The 17,949-nt window shown below is 38.5% G+C and overlaps 2 protein-coding genes across 2 annotated transcripts; one reads left to right on the top strand and one right to left on the bottom strand.

Moving 5' to 3' along the window:
• Positions 1-10,159: 10,159 nt before the first annotated feature.
• LOC125933769 (olfactory receptor 5I1-like) lies at positions 10,160-11,152 on the top strand. The gene has a single exon (XM_049646916.1). It carries the CDS (start codon positions 10,181-10,183, stop codon positions 11,111-11,113), a length of 933 nt encoding a protein of 310 aa, XP_049502873.1. The 5' UTR covers positions 10,160-10,180; the 3' UTR covers positions 11,114-11,152.
• A 5,028-nt stretch (positions 11,153-16,180) lies between these two features.
• Positions 16,181-17,164, bottom strand: LOC125933726 (olfactory receptor 5W2-like). The gene has a single exon (XM_049646849.1). The coding sequence runs from the start codon at positions 17,162-17,164 to the stop codon at positions 16,181-16,183; it is 984 nt and encodes a 327-aa protein (XP_049502806.1).
• Positions 17,165-17,949: the final 785 nt, after the last annotated feature.

Below are 17,949 nucleotides of genomic sequence, written 5' to 3'. Positions count from 1 at the left end.
TTCTGCGATCTGCCCCCTCTCTTATCCCTTGCTTGCTCTGATGTCACTATGAATGAACTGCTGCTATTTGTGGCTTAAGTGAAATAGGATGGAGCCAGTTTCAGATCCTGAAGAGTGATTTTGAGGAAGATGCTTAATCTTGCTTAACCTTGAGTCTCTCAAATATAAACTGAAGACAAGTTGCCTGACTCAGAGTTATCACTGAACTTAAACATAATAACAAAACTGCAAAGACCTGGCTCATAAAATGTACTCCTAATGCTTCTTAAAAAGATATCCTTGAGGGTAAGAGTTACTTAGAAATATCCCAGTATTCCTGGCAAAGACAGCTACTCATTATTTCTTTGTAATTGATGAATATATAATGACCAAAAATTGAGTTATATATTGCGCATATGATAAAAATATGGCTCTATATTGCTTTTTAAATGTAAATGGAGTGAGATTTCCCACCTCACCCATGAGACTTGGGTTTTAAGATAAAGGTAAGAGAAAAACATCTTTCACCTTTTGTCTTCCAACCAGAACAGGGTTTCTCCACGTTGGCACTATTGACCTTTCTCTCTAGATAATTATGTGCTATAGGGGTCTGGTCTATATATTACGGGATGTTTTGCAGCATCCCTGACCTCTACTCATTGGTTACCTTTACCACCCTTCCCTACCTTTGTGATAGGCAAAAAGTCTCCCAACATTGTCCAATTTCACCTAGAGAGACAGCCACTTGAGCCAGGAATCACGGGACTAGCAGGATTCAGTATGTAAGAGCTCCAGTCTCTTCAGAGGGACCCTCGATATTGAGCTTTTGTGTGTTTAAAAAGCCTTTTTGGTTAGCCAGAAGCTCACATTTTACCCAGTTACTACTCTGATCTCTCTTCCGAATCTGCAATGTTCCTTTCAGAGACCTTGGGTTTTAGGGTCTCAGAGACACAGAATAGCTTTAATCTGGGCTTGAATAGTTACTGGTCTCCATATCCTACTATGACACAGGTGCACTTTTCATATGGAGAGGCTAATTGTTTTGTTCTATGAAAGAAAGAAAGAAAGAAAGAAAGAAAGAAAGAAAGAAAGAAAGTCTCATTTACATTCAGCTTCACAAAAAAATTTAAATATCAGGTTTCTTTTTCCCTCCCAAGGTTACTTCATAGATAACATCCGCAATTGTCTGGGAATAATTGAGGAACACTGAGTGCTCCTCAAATATCTGAAAAGCACCTACACAAAAGTTTCTTTTCTATTTCTTTAAGTGGTTTTATTTTATTTATATAATCTGATCACTCCCTTACTTGCAAACTATAGGAGTTGATATGTAATTCTCATTCTCTTACTATTTGCATCTCAATTTTCTGGTGGGGACCCAAACTCTTCTATTCTTAGTTTGCCTCTGTCCTTGCAAGGTTGATTTGCAACTCTCTTGGGAGCTTTTTAGGTATAATTTGAGGCCAGCGCCATTATTTGGAGGGCAGGGAGAGACCAGAAGGAAGAGGCAGGTCACTCCAGGTTGATAGGTACCAGTTTTAATAATCAAAGGGAACTTATATATGAAGCTTGTCTTGGGCAGTAGCAAGACAAAATGGATCCCTGCACCCACCCACCAAATCTTAAAAGTTTATAAAAAGATCCTAACTGTGTTCAGTCACATATACCATGCAGGTGTTCTTAACACTACATCACTAACTCAAGGCTAGGTCCTTGGAGCAGACTCCGGGAGTGGGAAAGGCAGGCAAGACATACATTTCAAGGACAAGGGAGGGGGTGAGGAGCCTCTGAGTACCTGAGTCTAATTCATCAGTCATTCAGCAGTCACGTTTTTTGTTGTTGTTTTTAATTAATTAATTAACTAATTAACTAATTAATTAAAAATTAATTAACTAGTCAGTTAATTAATATCCAAGTTAGCATATAATGCAATAATGATTTCAGGAGTAGATTCCAGTGATTCATTCCCTATGTATAACACCCAGTGCTCATCCCAAGTGTCTTCCTTAATGCCCTTTGCCCATTCAGCCCTTCCCTCCACCCACAACTCCTCCAGCAACCCTCAGTTTGTTCTCTGTATTTAAAAGTCTCTTATGTTCTGTCCCCTCCTTGTTTTTATATTATTTTTGCTTCCCTTCCTTTATGTTCATCTGTAATGTATCTTAAATTCCATGTATGAGTGAAGTCATATGATATTTGTCTTTCTCTGACTAATTTCCCTTAACATAATACCCTCTAGTTCCATCCACTCAGTTGCAAATGGCAAGATTTCATTCATTCATTCATTCCCGAGTAATACTCCATTGTATATATATACCACATCTTTATCCATTCATCCATCGATGGGCATTTGGGCTCTTTCCATACTTTGGCTATTGTCGATAGCACTGCTATAAACTTTGGGACTCATGTGTCCCTTTGAAACAGCACACCTGTATCCATTGGATAAATACCTAGTAGTGCAATTGCTGGGTCATAGAGTAGTTCTATTTTTAACTTTTTGAGGAACCTCCATACTGTTTTACAAAGTGGCTGTACCAGTTTGCATTCCCACCAGCAGTGCAAAAAAAGTCCTCTTTTTCCGAGTCCTTGTCAACATCTGTTGTTGCCTGAGTTGTTAATTTTAGCCATTCTGACTGGCGTGAGGTGGTATCTCATTGTGGTTTTAATTGTGGTACTTCCCTAATGATGAGTGATATTGAGCATTTTTTCATGCGTCTGTTAGCCATCGGGATGTCTTCTTTGGAGAAGTGTCTGTTCATATCGTTTGCCCATTTCTTCACTGATTATTTGTTTTTTAAGTGTTAAGTTTGATAAGTGTGTTGGATATTTCATTTGTGAATATCTTCTCCCATTTCATAGGTTGCCTTTTATTTTTGCTGATTGTTTCCTTTGCTGTGCAGAAGCTTTCACAGCTTTTTGATGATGTTCCCCAACATTCAGCCAATGGGATTTGAGGAAGTGTTAATGGCCAGTAATCAAGAGATGCAGTGACTGGTTTCTGAGTGGATTGGTTCGTGTGAGTGGTTAGTGAGCTAATAACTTAACTGAGGTTCTGTTAGAAATGAAGCTTCTTTTTGTTGATATAAATCTTCTGGGCATATAGAAGTCAAAGCTGCTTATAGTTCTCTTTGCCAAAATACCAAGATGTATATATACAGATCCAGCCTTATCTTTCTTCATGAGGCAACACATTCTTTCTAAATCTCATTTTCAGGTCTACAATTATGCCACACACTTTCCAAACTTTGTGCAATTGTTTATGTTGTTTCTTTTATCATCTCTTATTCACTATTCTGTAATTGACAAAATTCTTAAATGTGCAGTTCAAGTTATCTTTCTTCTTTCTGTTTTGTACCCAAAACACTGTCTGGTACACATATTTACAGAGTAGATGTATTTATTAAAGAAAGATTCTCTGAGCTATTCTGGCCTTGGATGGCCAGAATCTCACTTGCACATAGATGCACACTTAGCACATATCAGAGTCATTAACTTCAGTCATAATTGGTAATTGGTTTTCCACTGACATTTGACTTTAAGGTCTTCTAATTTTCAACAGCTAGATAGAAATATTCTTGCTTCTTTCCAGTTATTCTTGCTTCACATAGAATAATACTCTGATAGCTGTTTGATAAATTGCTTTGAGCTGGTTAAATCAGACAAAAAATAACGTATTCTAATTTTATATAATAATCTATCATTTCATTGGGGCGCCTGGGTGGCTCAGTAGGTTGAGCACCTGACTTCTGCTCAGGTTATGATCTCGCAGTCTATGAGTTCGAGCCCCGCGTCCGGCTCTGTGCTGACAGCTCAGAGCCTGGAGCCTGCTTTGGATTCTGTGTCTCCTTCTCTCTCTGCCCCCAACCCCCCTGCCCCCGCTCATGCTCTGTCTCTCTCTGTCAAAAATAAATAAACATTAAAAAAATAAAAAAATAATAATCTACCATTTCAAAACTAAAAAATATATTTTTCTTTGAGACATCTTCAAGTTATAGAAAAACACATTACATCATTTCATTTTGTGTTTTTGAGTTAAACAATTCCTCAGTAGAACTGTTTAATTGCTCACATATCTTTTCCCACTGGGATTTGGATATCAGAGTGTGTGTTCCTGGGATCCTAAATGAGATCTGAAAGCTAATCTCAGAAGACTCAAGGCAAAATATAAAAGGTGTTGCATTATCCTAAGGAAACACTGCCTTCCTAAGGGAGGCCCAGATTTCTTATATGGACATAAAAGGCCTGTACACATGGATTATGGAAAATCTTGCAATGGATTGTTTTTTTAATATTGTCAAACTGTCCATAACTGTCAAAGCTGATTTTTCCAGTGAAAAATGAACTGATGCTGACAACAGAGTAGTAAGGTAAATGAAAGAAAGATAGTGATCTGGTAAGTGTTCTTCACATAATCCTGGGACATCAGAGTTGGGCAGGATTTCAAGTGCTCATCTTCATAAAGTCGTTTATTTTACACACAGAAAACTGATCTTTTGAGAAGACACATGCCTATAATTTTTTAAATGTTTTATTTATTTTTGAGACAGAAAGACACAGAGTATGAACGGGGAAGGGGCAGAGAGACAGGGAGACACAGAATCCGAAGCAGGCTCCAGACTCTGAACTGTCAGCACAGAGCCTGATGCGGGCCTGAACCCCACGAACTGTGAGATCACGACCTGAGCCAAAGTCGGATGCTTAACTGACTGAGCCACCGAGGTGCCCAGAGAAGACACATACTTAGAATAACACAGGTTTTATTTCTCAAGGTATTTCCAGCAAAAGCAACATTACCACCACCACCAACAAAAAAATCACATTTAATAAATGATATTCTTAAGACAATCTTCAGCATTATTGGACTCTGATTAGAAATCTAACTATAAACACAGCTCTCATTGCTTCTTATTTTTTTTTAAGTTGAGCAGACTGAAGTATAAATTGAGGGAAATGCATTTGTGGGCCATACTATTTATTCTATCCTGTAGTCATGTGTTCATACGAACAATTGTCAATACACAGGTGACAGGACTGGGGTAGGATTAGGGGAGTGGCTTTGAGGCAACAGAAAAATGCTTTACAAAGGTAGTGACTAGTGCTCAATATAGAGCTTTGTCTGTCAGAATATACTATTTTACTAAACTCTTTTAGAAGCCCCCAATTTCATCCTCACCTACCAATTGCATTGAAGAGCAGATTTTTTGGTTCCTCTTTGGACGCTTCTGACTCTTATATCTTCTATTCCTTTCCCCTTCTATTGTTCCATTTGACATTTATATTTCCTTTCCTGAAAGTTTTTTTAATCTGAAAGTATATAACATCCTTGAAAGATCATTGTAAGAAAATATTCTCTATAAAAATTAATTTCTTCATTACCTTTGATTCTGTGATTAGAAATAAAGGATTTGGTAGCAAAAAAGTCCAGCAAAAAGTGGTTCTTCTCCGTGGCTCAGACCCCCAAGCTTATTTTAGCATTGGCCTTAAAGATGAGCTTCTTTTTTTCATGCCTACTTTTTGGTAGTCATTCTTCATAGATACCAAAAGAGGGCATGACATAACAAAGAAGCATTTCATCCACATTTGCCTTTCTAGCCACTGGCTCTAATTTTATCCCTTTTGCCTTCACAGTGGTGGCCATTGTTCCACTTTTAGGTCAATTGACAATCTTATCTCTCATATTTGTAGACAGGAACAGATGAGCTGTCATTCAATGAGAGTTGATATTTTCTAAGGAGGATGCCATATGTATTTCAGGAAGGGAGAACTCCAAAGAGTTGACTAGTAGCTCAGAGATAGCACTTTCTCCAATTAACACTTTTTTTTTTTAAAGCAAAGTGTTTGGAGTGAGATACAGTATATGAGATAAAAATGGGAATATATGTGAACACTGAAGGTATTTCAATGCTGAGCTTGTAGGGGACAAGGAATATTTAAGTGTAGGAAGAAGACTACATAACACAAAATCTATTTTGTACAGGTAATTCTTACAGTGGTTTATGAATTCATTTTGTAGCGTGTTTGAAAGTAGAATGGGAATTGACCAGAGAAAATGAGGCCAATTAAGAAGTTCAACTGAGGAAAGTGAGGGATGACATTACATAATGGAGTGTCAATGATGATAAGAAGGAAATGTTTCTGGGGCACCTGGGTAGCTCAGTCGGTTGAGCATCCAAATTTGGCTCAGGTCGTGAGCCCATGGTCCATTCGTTTGAGCCCTGCATCCAGCTCAGTGCTGACAGCTCAGAGCCTGGAACCTTCTTCAGATTCTATGTCTAGTCCTCTCTCTGCCCCTCCGCCACTCGCCCTCTGTCTCTCTCTCTCTCTCAAAAGTAAATAAACATTAAATTGTATTTTTAAAAAAAGAAGGAAACATTGGATATTTGCCACGTTTTGCAGATTGTATCAATGGTTCTTCTTTGGCTTTGGGTAAGAGGAGGTATCTTACTTGGACTAGCAGTGGAAGTGGCAGATATATATTCAAGACAGGAATCATAGAATAGTCATACGTTGTAGGAAACAATAGTAATTAAATATAGTTTTTGGCATACTGAAATGTACATGTGACTCTTTGTTAGGTCACTCTGAGTCGGACAGATGCCCATGTGAAAGTTATCACTGTCTACTCGGTACTGTAAGGAAAGGCACAGAATTATGTTGGGAGAGTGTACATAGCGAGGAGAGAAGTAGATTGAGAAGGAAGCCCTAGGAAAGTGCCACTGTGCATGAAGGAGGCTGAATAGGGGCAAATTGACATTAGGAATGAAATCAAGAGAGGCGTACAAAAGCCAAGAGAGGAAGGTATTTTAAGATGAAAGGAGAGGTTGGGGCACCTGGGCAGCTCAGCAGGTTGAGTGTCTGCCATTAGGTCAGGTCGTGATATCACAGTTTGTGAGTTTAAGCCCTGCATCAGGGTCTCTGCTGTCAGTGCAGAGCCCACTTCAGATCCTCTGTCCCCCTCGCTCTCTACCCCTCCCCCACTCACACTCTATCAAAAATGAATAAACGTGATTTAAAAAAAGAAGAAAGGAGATGTCAAAGCTATTACATGAAATAGAGAAATAAATTTCATTACCTACTGAAAAATCTTTGACTTTGACCAATAGGACGTAGTTTGGAATTGAAACAAAAAGGGTTTTAAGTCATTGGGATAAAAATCCTATGTGAGTAGGCTGAAGTGAGAAAGTAGAAACCAGTGTAGACGCTTATAAGAAAACCTTGAAATAAGATGAAAGAAAATAAATGGAAGTAGATACAGAGTAATGTTTTTAAAGGTGACATTGACTTCAATGTTATGTGCTGCAAGGTTATGAAGGAAAGATTAGTAGTAATGGTATAAGTATCTTAATTGATGCAGACATCAGAACTGGGTGCACAGTTGAAGGGATTAACCTCAGAAAATGTGAGGGCATGATATTCCACGAAAGGAAAAGAAAGGAGAGAGGAAGCCATCGATGAATCCAAATGCTTATATCATGACTTGATGAGAAGGTTGAGCATATACTTCCTTGCTATCGGATCTTTTTCTCTACAAGACAGAAATCATTTTCTGGTAGTGAGAAGAAGAGACCCAAAAAGAGAATGAGACCTAAAAAGAATTATGAAGGTTTTCAATAGAGATTAAATGAAGGAAATAACTGTATGCTATGAAAAGTTAAACAACAATTTTATGAATTATATATACATATATGTAAATATAACTTAAAATCGTGACTTTTAGCTTAACACCTTCCAGTTCCATCCACGTTGTTGCAAATGGCAGGATTTCAGTCTTTCTCATTGCCAAGTAGTATTCCATTGTTTATATGTCCCACATCTTCTTCATCCATTCATCAGTTGATGGGCTTTTAGGCTCTTTTCATAATTTGGCTATTGTTCAAAGTGCTGCTATAAACATTAGGGTACATATGCCCCTATGAGTCAGCACTCCTGTAGCCTTTGGATAAATTCCTAGTAGTGCTATTGCTGGGTCATACGGTAGATCTCTTTTCAATTTTTTGAGGAGGCTCCACACTGTTTTCCAGAGTGGCTGCACCAGTTTGCATTCCCACCAATGGTGCAAGAGGGTTCCCGTTTCTCCACATCCTTGCCAAAATCTGTTGTTTCCTGAGATGTTAATTTTATCCACTCTGACTAGTGTGAGGTGGTATCTTAATGTGGTTTTGATTTGTATTTCCCTGATGATGAGTGATGTTGAACATCTTTTCATGTGTCTGTTGGCTAGGTGGATGTCTTCTTTGGAAAAGATTATTATTTTTTTCAGTCAGAGAAAGACAGATATCATATGTTTTCACTCCTATGTGGAATCTGAGAAACTTAACAGAAGACCATGAGGGAAGGGAAGGAGAAAAAATAGTTCCAAACAGAGAGGGACAAAAACCATAAGAGACTCTTAAATACAGAGAACAAACTGAGGGTTTATGGCCAGGGGGATTGAAGGAGTGGGGAAAATGGATGGTGGGCATTGAGGAGGGCACTTGCTGGGATAAGCACTGGGTGTTGTACGTAAGCGATGAATCATGGGAATCTACCCCCAAAACCAAGAACACACTGTATACCCGGTATGTTAGCTAACTTGATGATATATTAACTAATTGTGACTTTTATACAAATATAAAATGAAACTTTCAGTGATTTTACTTCATCATTCATTCCCTAAGCTGTTCTAATTGGTATAAAAGATAATGCAAAGAATTATAGATCAAGAATTCATTATTAAGCAGGGCTTTTAAGATGAACATGGCTGTTATATATAAAGTGATGAATCACTGAATTCTACTCCTGAACATTTTACCATGTATATTAACTAACTAGAACTTAAATTAAAACTTGAAAAAAATTCACAAATAAATATACAAATAGACTAAAAACTGGCTATTTCCATAGAAGAGAGGGAAATCCATTATCTCTACACTCGACAAAATGCACATGTCCGTAGACAAGTATTGTGTTGCTATCAGTTCTCTGCGACTTACAGATTTCTAAACTAGAGTAAGGTCAGTCAAAGGCAAAAAGATAGAAAGGTAAGGAGAGTGATCCTTTTTTCAACATCTTTTACAATTATTCCTGGCAGAGGGCATGGACACATCCCTGGGTATCGTTATCATATTCCCTGGATTGAATTTAATAAATCTGTAGGCATGAGAATTCCTCTAGCTATGTTCTGTAGCTTGAATTCCAGAAAAGGAAAACAGACATCTGGATCGACTCAGAATTGCCAGGCTGCCAGATTTAGAACCGTGAAGGAACAAGATGGTGAGGATACGGAGACTGTGGAAGGAAATTCACTTAATACTTACAATTTGATTATAAGGCACTATCACTGTCATGTCATAGGGGATGAACTGAAGCTCAGTGGTTAAGTGGCCTGACCAAGGTCTCACAACTTCTGAGAGACAGAGCTGGGATTCAGTCACTTGTATGATTAACGCAGAACCTTTCTTCTTTATATCTTATCAGCGGATGTCGAACAACTCTTTGGAGTTTTTTTGTTCCTCAGAGGGGCAGCCACAGCTCAAGGTAAGGAACAGAAGTTCTGCTAATCTTCTCATAGAAGGCTTCGGCTGGAACGGCAATGCTATCTGTTGTGAAAAAAAAACAAAAAAAAAAAAACACAACACAAACGGGAACAGAGGCTATCCATTCAATTTGCTTTATACCCACGTGGTTTAGCCACTATTACTTGACATTGGTGGAAGATGAGGGAGTCGAAGAATGTACAGCTCAACAACTGATTTGATGGCGGTGCCCTTAAATACAGAAAACAATAGCTTTACGTGATAGAAGTGGCAGAGTGTTGATTTTATTAAGAAATTGAAAATCTGCATGTTTGAAATGTATAATACCCTATATCTGTGTATATATATATATATATATATACAGATATATATATACAAATATATATATACAGATATATATATATACAGATATATATATATATATATGTATATACATACAGATACATATATATATATCTATCTGTATATATATATCTGAAATGTATATACCCTACCCTAGCTGTAGATATGCCCATGTGTTACCAAGACATGGATTTAGATAACAGTGGATTTAGAATAACTCTTCTATTTGTTTTGTCTGTTTTTTTTTTTTGTTATTGTTATTTTAGTGAATGTTGAAGTTATTAATATTGCCATCATTATTACTTGTGCCACAACTGCAGAGGTCCGGGGCACTGCAGAGGATGGAATTGGAGAACCTCACTGTGAAGACTGAGTTCTTTCTCTTGGGATTTAGTGAGCATCCAGAACTCTGGAGGGTTCTTTTTGCTGTGTTCCTTTTTATCTACTCTGTTACCTTAATGGGGAACCTAGGGATGATGTCATTAATCATGACCAGTTCCCATTTGCACACCCCTATGTACTTTTTCCTCTGCATACTGTCCTTCGTAGATGTATGCTACTCCTCCGTCATTGCCCCCAAATTACTTGCAGACTTGGTTTCCGAGAAAAAGACCATTTCTTACAAGGGCTGTACTGCACAGTTATATTTTTTCTGTTCTTTGGTTGACACAGAATCTTTCCTCTTGGCTGCCATGGCTTATGACCGGTACATAGCCATCTGCAACCCACTGCTTTATACTGTAATTATGTCCAAGAGGCTTTGCTGCCAGCTTGCGATTGGAGCATTTTGGGGAGGTACCATGAGCTCAATTATTCACACTACAAATAACTTCCATTTGTCTTTCTGCTCCAAAGAAATTAACCATTTCTTCTGCGATATCTCCCCACTCTTCTCTCTGTCCTGCACTGACACTTACATGCATGACATTGTTCTGGTAGTTTTTGCTGGTTTAGTGGAAGCTATCTGTCTTCTAACAGTTCTTCTCTCTTATGTCTGCATCATAGCAGCCATTCTTAAAACAGGCTCTGCTGAAGGAAGAAGAAAAGGGTTCTCCACTTGTGCCTCCCATCTGACTGTGGTCACTATTTACCATGGTACCCTCATTTTTATTTACTTGCGCCCCAGCGCTGGTCATTCGCTGGATATTGACAAAGTGACCTCTGTGTTCTATACATTGATTATACCTATGTTGAATCCCTTAATTTACAGTCTGAGGAACAAAGATGTCAAAAATGCCTTTAGGAAAGTGATCAGCCGAAAATTGCTTTCTTAAGAAAGAATGAAATTGAGCCTGATGACTTTTTCAACAATGTCTGTTCTTTGACCTTTGGTTCTCACTGTTGGGAAAGTCAGTTTGATATGGATGTTTCCCAAATCTGTGGGTAATGAGGCCTCAACTACAAAATAAGGCCAGAGCCTAACATCAGAGCCAAGCCCAGTCACATCACTTGTATTATGTCTATCTCTTTATTATTTTAAAGTTAAAACTTTTAATATGTATTCAAGGAGTAGATTTACCCTTCACATAATATCCTATATTTCATATTCTTACTCCTTTTCCCTCCAATCCTAAATTTTATAACAATTATTCTCAACATTGGATAAGCCATTAAATGTCACAACCCTCTTTTTCTGAAAGAAACTAAATCCAATTTACTGAGACTATTTTTCAATTAATTTTTATTCCCATGTAAATGTGTGCATTGCAGCTTAGCTATCTAATTGTATTCACTCTAAAAAAAATCTTCTCCAATTTTAACTCCTATATGATTTTTTCCTGATATCTCCTTCAATTACAGATGATAAGTCACATCATAAACCTCATTAGAATCTTAAGTGTGCTTCCTTTGAGACTCTCAGAATTTTCTATATGACCTTGTAGCTGTCTCTGTGTATTTTATCCCTCTACTAGACTTACTCATTTATTATTGTTCCTTATTTGATGCCTTGCCTCTTTATCACAGCATTTTCCCCAATATAGATACTGAGTAAATGTTCATGAAGTCAACATGAGTACATTTGCTATTGGTTGTTTTTTATTTAGATTATACACCTATGGATAGGCAGAAACTATTTCTCTTGCAGTATTTTTTTTTCCTTCTCCAGAGGGCTACTATAAACACACATGACTGTTTCAAGATATTGTTAAGCATGGTGGCTTATTAAAAAACAATTTGCAAATATCTACAAAGTTAACGTCTGGCTCATAAACTATTTCCTCGAGAATGTATGGTCTGAAATCTCTTGACTGGTAAGCAGAGAGCTGAAGTTCCTGAAGGAGGCTATTCTCTGAGAGCCAGAGATGGGATCAGAAGCCAACAAATGGTGAGATCTTAGTTAGGTGGGCTGCTGGGACTTGGCTTTTAGACAAGGTGTGGCAGAAAGTTGAAAATAGTGTTAAACCCGAGGTGAGGTTGAACAGTGGGAGAGAGGGTCAATTAGACAGGAAAGCCTTCTGACAGTGAAAATGCAGTCTGGGTTACAAGCAAGGATCACAGTTACATTTACTACAGTGGAAAGGATCTTTGCAAGAGGGTTTTTGTCCATACAGCTCAGTGGTGAGGCCTGCGAAGGCCTCCCACTAATGGTGAGGAAGGGCTCTGGGCAATGTGGGCTGTCAGTAGGGAAGAATGGACTGGAAGCTTGATCACAATGAGAAACAAACACTTCATCCTAAATACTGAGCAGACAATGTTCACCACAGTGTACAGGTTCATCACAGGAAATGCATATTGGTTCTTTTGTCATTAAGTGTATGTTGCCTCATAAACTGTCCTCCCCCCGCACAGAGGGTAGGGAGAGACTGAAGAAAAAGGCAGACCACTCCAGACTGCTAGCTGGAATGTTTAATGAACTGACTTACAAGGCTTGTCTTGGGCAGCCCCAAGAGGAGTAGATTGCCACTTCTGTGCTCTAGGATCTTAAAAGTTTATACAGAAGCCTTAACTAGGCTCAGTCATGTAAACCATCTGGGGGCCCTCAACACCACATTGATCTTTAAGTCTATGTCCTTGGAAGAGTTCAAACTGTGGGAATAGTGGGCAGAATGTATATTCCAAGGACAAGGGAAAGGTGAAGAGCCTCTGATTCAGACCGCAGGTCAACCAGCGATCACATTCTCTCCACCACCTCCTCCAACAATGTCCCATTTCATCCTTGGCCCTTGGGATGGGGCCACGCAGCATAACACAAAATGGGGTATCCTGGGACTAATTACCTAAACTCGTTTCTTGGCACTGTGGGGTTTGAGACTTGGATCAGAAATATAGTTTCAGGCATCTGGCCTGGACATGGGAATAGTGTGGCCAACCTGGGGAGTCATGAAGAAATCTTTGCTCAGGAGTGAAGGCAACATTAGGAAAAATAAGCCCCAAGGTGGCTGGATAGACAGTTCCAAATAGGACCTGCAGCTGTGATGTGCAACTGGAACCTGAATGACCGGGTGAGCAGGCCCTAAAGGGAATAAAGATGGACACCATTTCATGATAGGATGCCATGAATGATGCCATCTTCTCTTTCAGCACCAGGTTTTAGTTCCTGAGAGGGAGCTGGTTGACTCTGAATGGTCTTAGAAACTCCCTATCGTCCTCAGATAAATAGATATATACCTGGTTATAAAAATATCTATGTCTATATATATATTTATTTACATGTATGTGGCTTTAATATTTACATGCACGTGGCTTTAATATTTATATGGTTTATATGTTATATAAACATAAATATGTTTATATGTTTTATATGTATATTTGTATATATGTATATAAATATGTTTATATGTTTTATATGTATATTTATACGTATATGTTTATATGTTTTATGTTTATATGTTATATATGTATGGGTATACACATATATGTATATATATACACATATATAACATATAAATATTAAAGCCACATACATGTAAATATTAAAACCACATCAGGGAGATGAAGAACCTGAGTAACAAACTAATAATCTGTGGTCACACAGCTGACAAGTAAATGACAGTATATAGATGTGAACCAGGTCTGTCTCACTCTGAATTCCAGTTCTTATCTTAACACCTGTCCCTCTTTACCGTTTTTTAAAAAAATGAAAATAAAACACAAACAAAAACAAAATCCTCATTTCCTGTCCATGTGTAAAGGCTATTAAATTAAAGTCATCTTTAAATGAAACCATAAAGAAGAATAAAGAAATATCTTATTCTGACGCACATATGTGAAAGCTGGCCAGGAAATCTAATTTCATGTGACATGAATAAGTTTAATTTTTATAGATAGGAATATATGTAATATGTTTTTCACTAAAGTACATTGTGATGGGAAGGAATTTGGACAATGATGGAGAGGTACTGATATATGACATATTTTAAACAACAAATAAATTTGTTTTGCAAATTTTTATTTGCAACAAATAAATTTGAGATTGCAAAGTGAAATGGTCAATAGATAATGAAATACTTTGATTTGTCTTAAAAGTCCATCCAGTCAGGAATGCAAAACTAATAACCTGCTAATAATTTCACCTTTTCAATGTGTTATATATTTTTTTGATTTTTTAATGTTTTATTTATTTTTGAGAGAAAGACAGAGAATGAGTGGGGAAGAGGCAGAGAGAGAGGGAAACACAGAATCAGAAACAGGTTCCAGGCTCTCAGCTGTCAGCACAGAGCCCACAGGGGCCCGAACTCCCGAACCCTGAGATCATGACCTGAGCGGAAGTTGGACGCCCAACCGACTGAGCCACCCAGGCGCCTCTAAATGTGTTATTTAATGCTTATGATATTTTGAGATACACTCAGCCCATTTTGTACACTAAAGGAATGAATATATATAAAACAGGAAGAAGATTTAAATGAAAAAGCCTGTAAAACCATGGCCCTCTCCTCCCGGAACCAGAAAAAGGTGCTTCTGTAATTCCTTCTTGACAATAACCTAAAATAAAATGAATCTTGAGCAACACTCCTTACGTTTTTCATAAGTGGATTAAGTCTTAATTGCCGGCAGTGTAAACAACACATGCAATTAATTAGGTTTTTGGCGAAGGACATAAGATTACCTGACATCCAGCTACCAGCAATGACCATTATTAAAACTGTGTTTATTTGTTTCACAGATAAACAGACAGCCAAAATCGTCAATTATTACAAATAGAATTCTATGTAAATTTTACTGCGCCCTTTGTTTTTTTTTTTTTTTCATTGGACACATGATTAGGTCATTAAATCTTACTTTCAGCTTAAACTGTATCAATTAGGCATTTTAGTTTTTTTAAAAATTTATTATAATAATGCTATGAACACATTAAGAAAGACGGAGTCCTCTTTCCAGTGGCCTTTGGACAAGGTATAGGTCCTTGTCCAACTGTCATTTGTGCATTTTCTGTAAAGTTGTCAGCAACACCAGCTCTGTTCTCCAGAGTGAGGGCAGGAAGGGGAATGAACAAGCTGATGTGCACTGGGAGATGCGGTGTATAACCGGAGCACCTGGTCCTGGGGGTGTCTGCTTAAATAACCAGGCCAGAATGAAGAGGAACAGATGGTCCAAAAAAAGATTTTTACATCCCATGATCCGTATCCTTGATGGATATTTCAGCCTAAGCCAAAAAAAAAAAAAAAGTTTTGAAGATTTAATGTAAGATGAAAATACTAGAATAATATTAGCAAAGCAAGTGTGTGTGTGTGTGTGTGTGTGTGTGTGTGTGAATTTACAAAGTCTCCTTGCATCAGCTTTGCAGGGGACACTCATTCATTAATTTAATAAATGTTTTAAATGGCATCTGGAGCTGAGCTTTGTAAATAACAGAGTAGAACTCTTGGTGAACAATCCTGGAAAGGGTATTGCATTCACAGAACTTTGAGCTGGGGCAGGATATTTTTAATTTATCCTTATGTATTTACTTACTACCGAAATACTTGTGAGTGCCATGATGGAACATTTATAGGGTGATACCAGTCCACAGGAAGGGTGCAAACAAACCCAACTTAACTCACAGACATTCCCCTCTGGCTGAACAAGTTTATTGAACTCATCACTTACAAAATACTATAATCTTAAGGAGTTATGTTTAACCGCACGAGGAGAGTAGTTCGCAGGGGCACCCCCATGAACAGAGAAAGCGGGTATAAAAAGATCCTTTTTGCAAACCAGCCATAACCTAGTATTACTCTTTCTTAGTCTGAGAAGAAGGCTAAGATCAATAATGACTCCCCACACTCAATTTAGGTACAATGATAAACGATAGAAAACATCTAGAAGGTTGTATTGGTGAGACTATAGGAATCTATGCCAAAGGATCTGAACTTCAGCTCTCAGAATCTTTTAAAAAATAGTTTTTGGTGAAAAATCCAACTTCAAGTACTGATTATTTTTTTCAGGGCACCTTTCACATCCTTATTCCGTAAGCTGTAGATCAGTGGGTTTAACATTGGGATGACGACCGTGTAGAACACAGAGGCCATTTTGTCCGTGTCCATAGAGTAACTGGAGCTGGGTCGGAAATACATGAACAGGAGTGTGCCGTGAAATATGGCCACTGCGGTCAAGTGGGAGGCACATGTAGAAAAGGCTTTGCGTCTCCCTTCCGCTGAGTTCATTCTGAGGATGGTCATTATGATGTAGGTGTAGGAGAGGAGGACGGTGATGACGCTGCACCCCACCACACAACCAATGAAAGTGAACATCACTATCTCGTTTATAGATGTATCGGAAGACGAGAGGGACAGCAAGGGTGGGATGTCACAGAAAAAGTGATTGATGATATTGGAATTGCAGAATGCCAATCGAAACGTGCAACCGGTGTGGATTGCCGAATCCACAAATCCCACGATGTAGGCAAGGGCCACGAGCTGGATGCAGATTCTCCTGGACATGGCGATTGTATACAGAAGTGGATTACAGATGGCTGCATACCGGTCATAAGCCATGACAGCCAACATGAGACACTCCACATCTGCGAAGGCCCCGAAAAAATACAGCTGAATTGCACACGAGTTGTATGGAATCTTCTTTTGCTCAGCTAGGAAGCCAGCCAGCATCTTGGGAGAGACAGTGGAGGAGTAGCAGACATCACAGAAAGACAGGTTGCTCAGGAAATAATACATGGGTGTGTGGAGCCTGGAGTCCAGTTTGATCAGCAGGATCATCCCTAGGTTGGCAATCATGGTTATGGCATAAACCAGCAGAAAGAACACAAAGAGCCCCTGCTGCACATCTTTTCTTCCAGTAAGTCCTAGGAGTATGAAGTCCGTCATCACAGAGCAGTTCTCAACAGCCATCGCTGAGATCTGGGAATCCCTGGTTGTGAAAGAAGGAAATGGAATCACGATTAACATCATTCTATTATCTTAGTAATTAAACTGCTGGTCCTTTCTATTTTTCTGTATTCAGGAAAAGAGATGAGCAGTGCCGGGACTGTTTAGATTAAACAGACTGTCCTGGAAATATATACATACCCATACCAATCGATTACATGATAGTGATAATAATATTGCCTGCATTTCAACAGCACTGTACAGAATTTGTAGCACACTTTTCATCCAAATTAAATCATGCTATTTCCACACCACCTATGTAGTTTTTATGATAACTTTTGCTACGTCTAGCTTATAGATTGGAAACGATATCCTCGTAGTTTGAGGCAATAATTCTCACAATAATCCAGGTATTCTCATAAGGTAGCTGTTTTTGTTAAATTTTGCCAACATGAGTTATGCCCTGTAATAGAGAAGCATAATTAAGTAAGAGGTGCAGGTGATGAATATATTCCTTTGTTTTCCCTCATCATCCAAGAAAGTGGAGTGGACAGAGGTCTGGTAGTTTCCTGGATATGACGTTCTCCCACAACCCCATTAATTCTATGTTCTATCCAGTCTCAATAAACAAGAGGTAGAGATAGTTTGTTCCAGGACCCACTGGAGCAAGGCAGATGGTGGTTGCTGGACAATATGGTGGAAGGGTCTCCATGAGCGCTACGGCAGAGTGGATAGACAGGAGTATGCTGAGGCTAACCCCGCTCTCCTCAGACAGTTGCTCTTGCTCAGGAGAGAGTAGGAAGAATTTGGGGGACCAAACTGTAGGGATGCTGGATGCTGATCACAGGGACAGGGCAGCAAGAAAGGGA

This window comes from Panthera uncia, chromosome D1 (genome assembly GCF_023721935.1).
Source record: "Panthera uncia isolate 11264 chromosome D1, Puncia_PCG_1.0, whole genome shotgun sequence".
Taxonomy (NCBI): domain Eukaryota; kingdom Metazoa; phylum Chordata; class Mammalia; order Carnivora; family Felidae; genus Panthera; species Panthera uncia.
Note: the sequence above shows the minus strand (reverse complement) of the source record. Positions and strands in the feature narration are given on the sequence as shown.

Excerpts from the sequence above, each read along its gene's own strand:
- LOC125933769 (XM_049646916.1), top strand. The coding sequence starts at position 10,181 with ATGGAATTGGAGAACCTCACTGTGAAGACTGAGTTCTTTCTCTTGGGA.
- LOC125933726 (XM_049646849.1), bottom strand. The coding sequence starts at position 17,164 with ATGATGTTAATCGTGATTCCATTTCCTTCTTTCACAACCAGGGATTCC.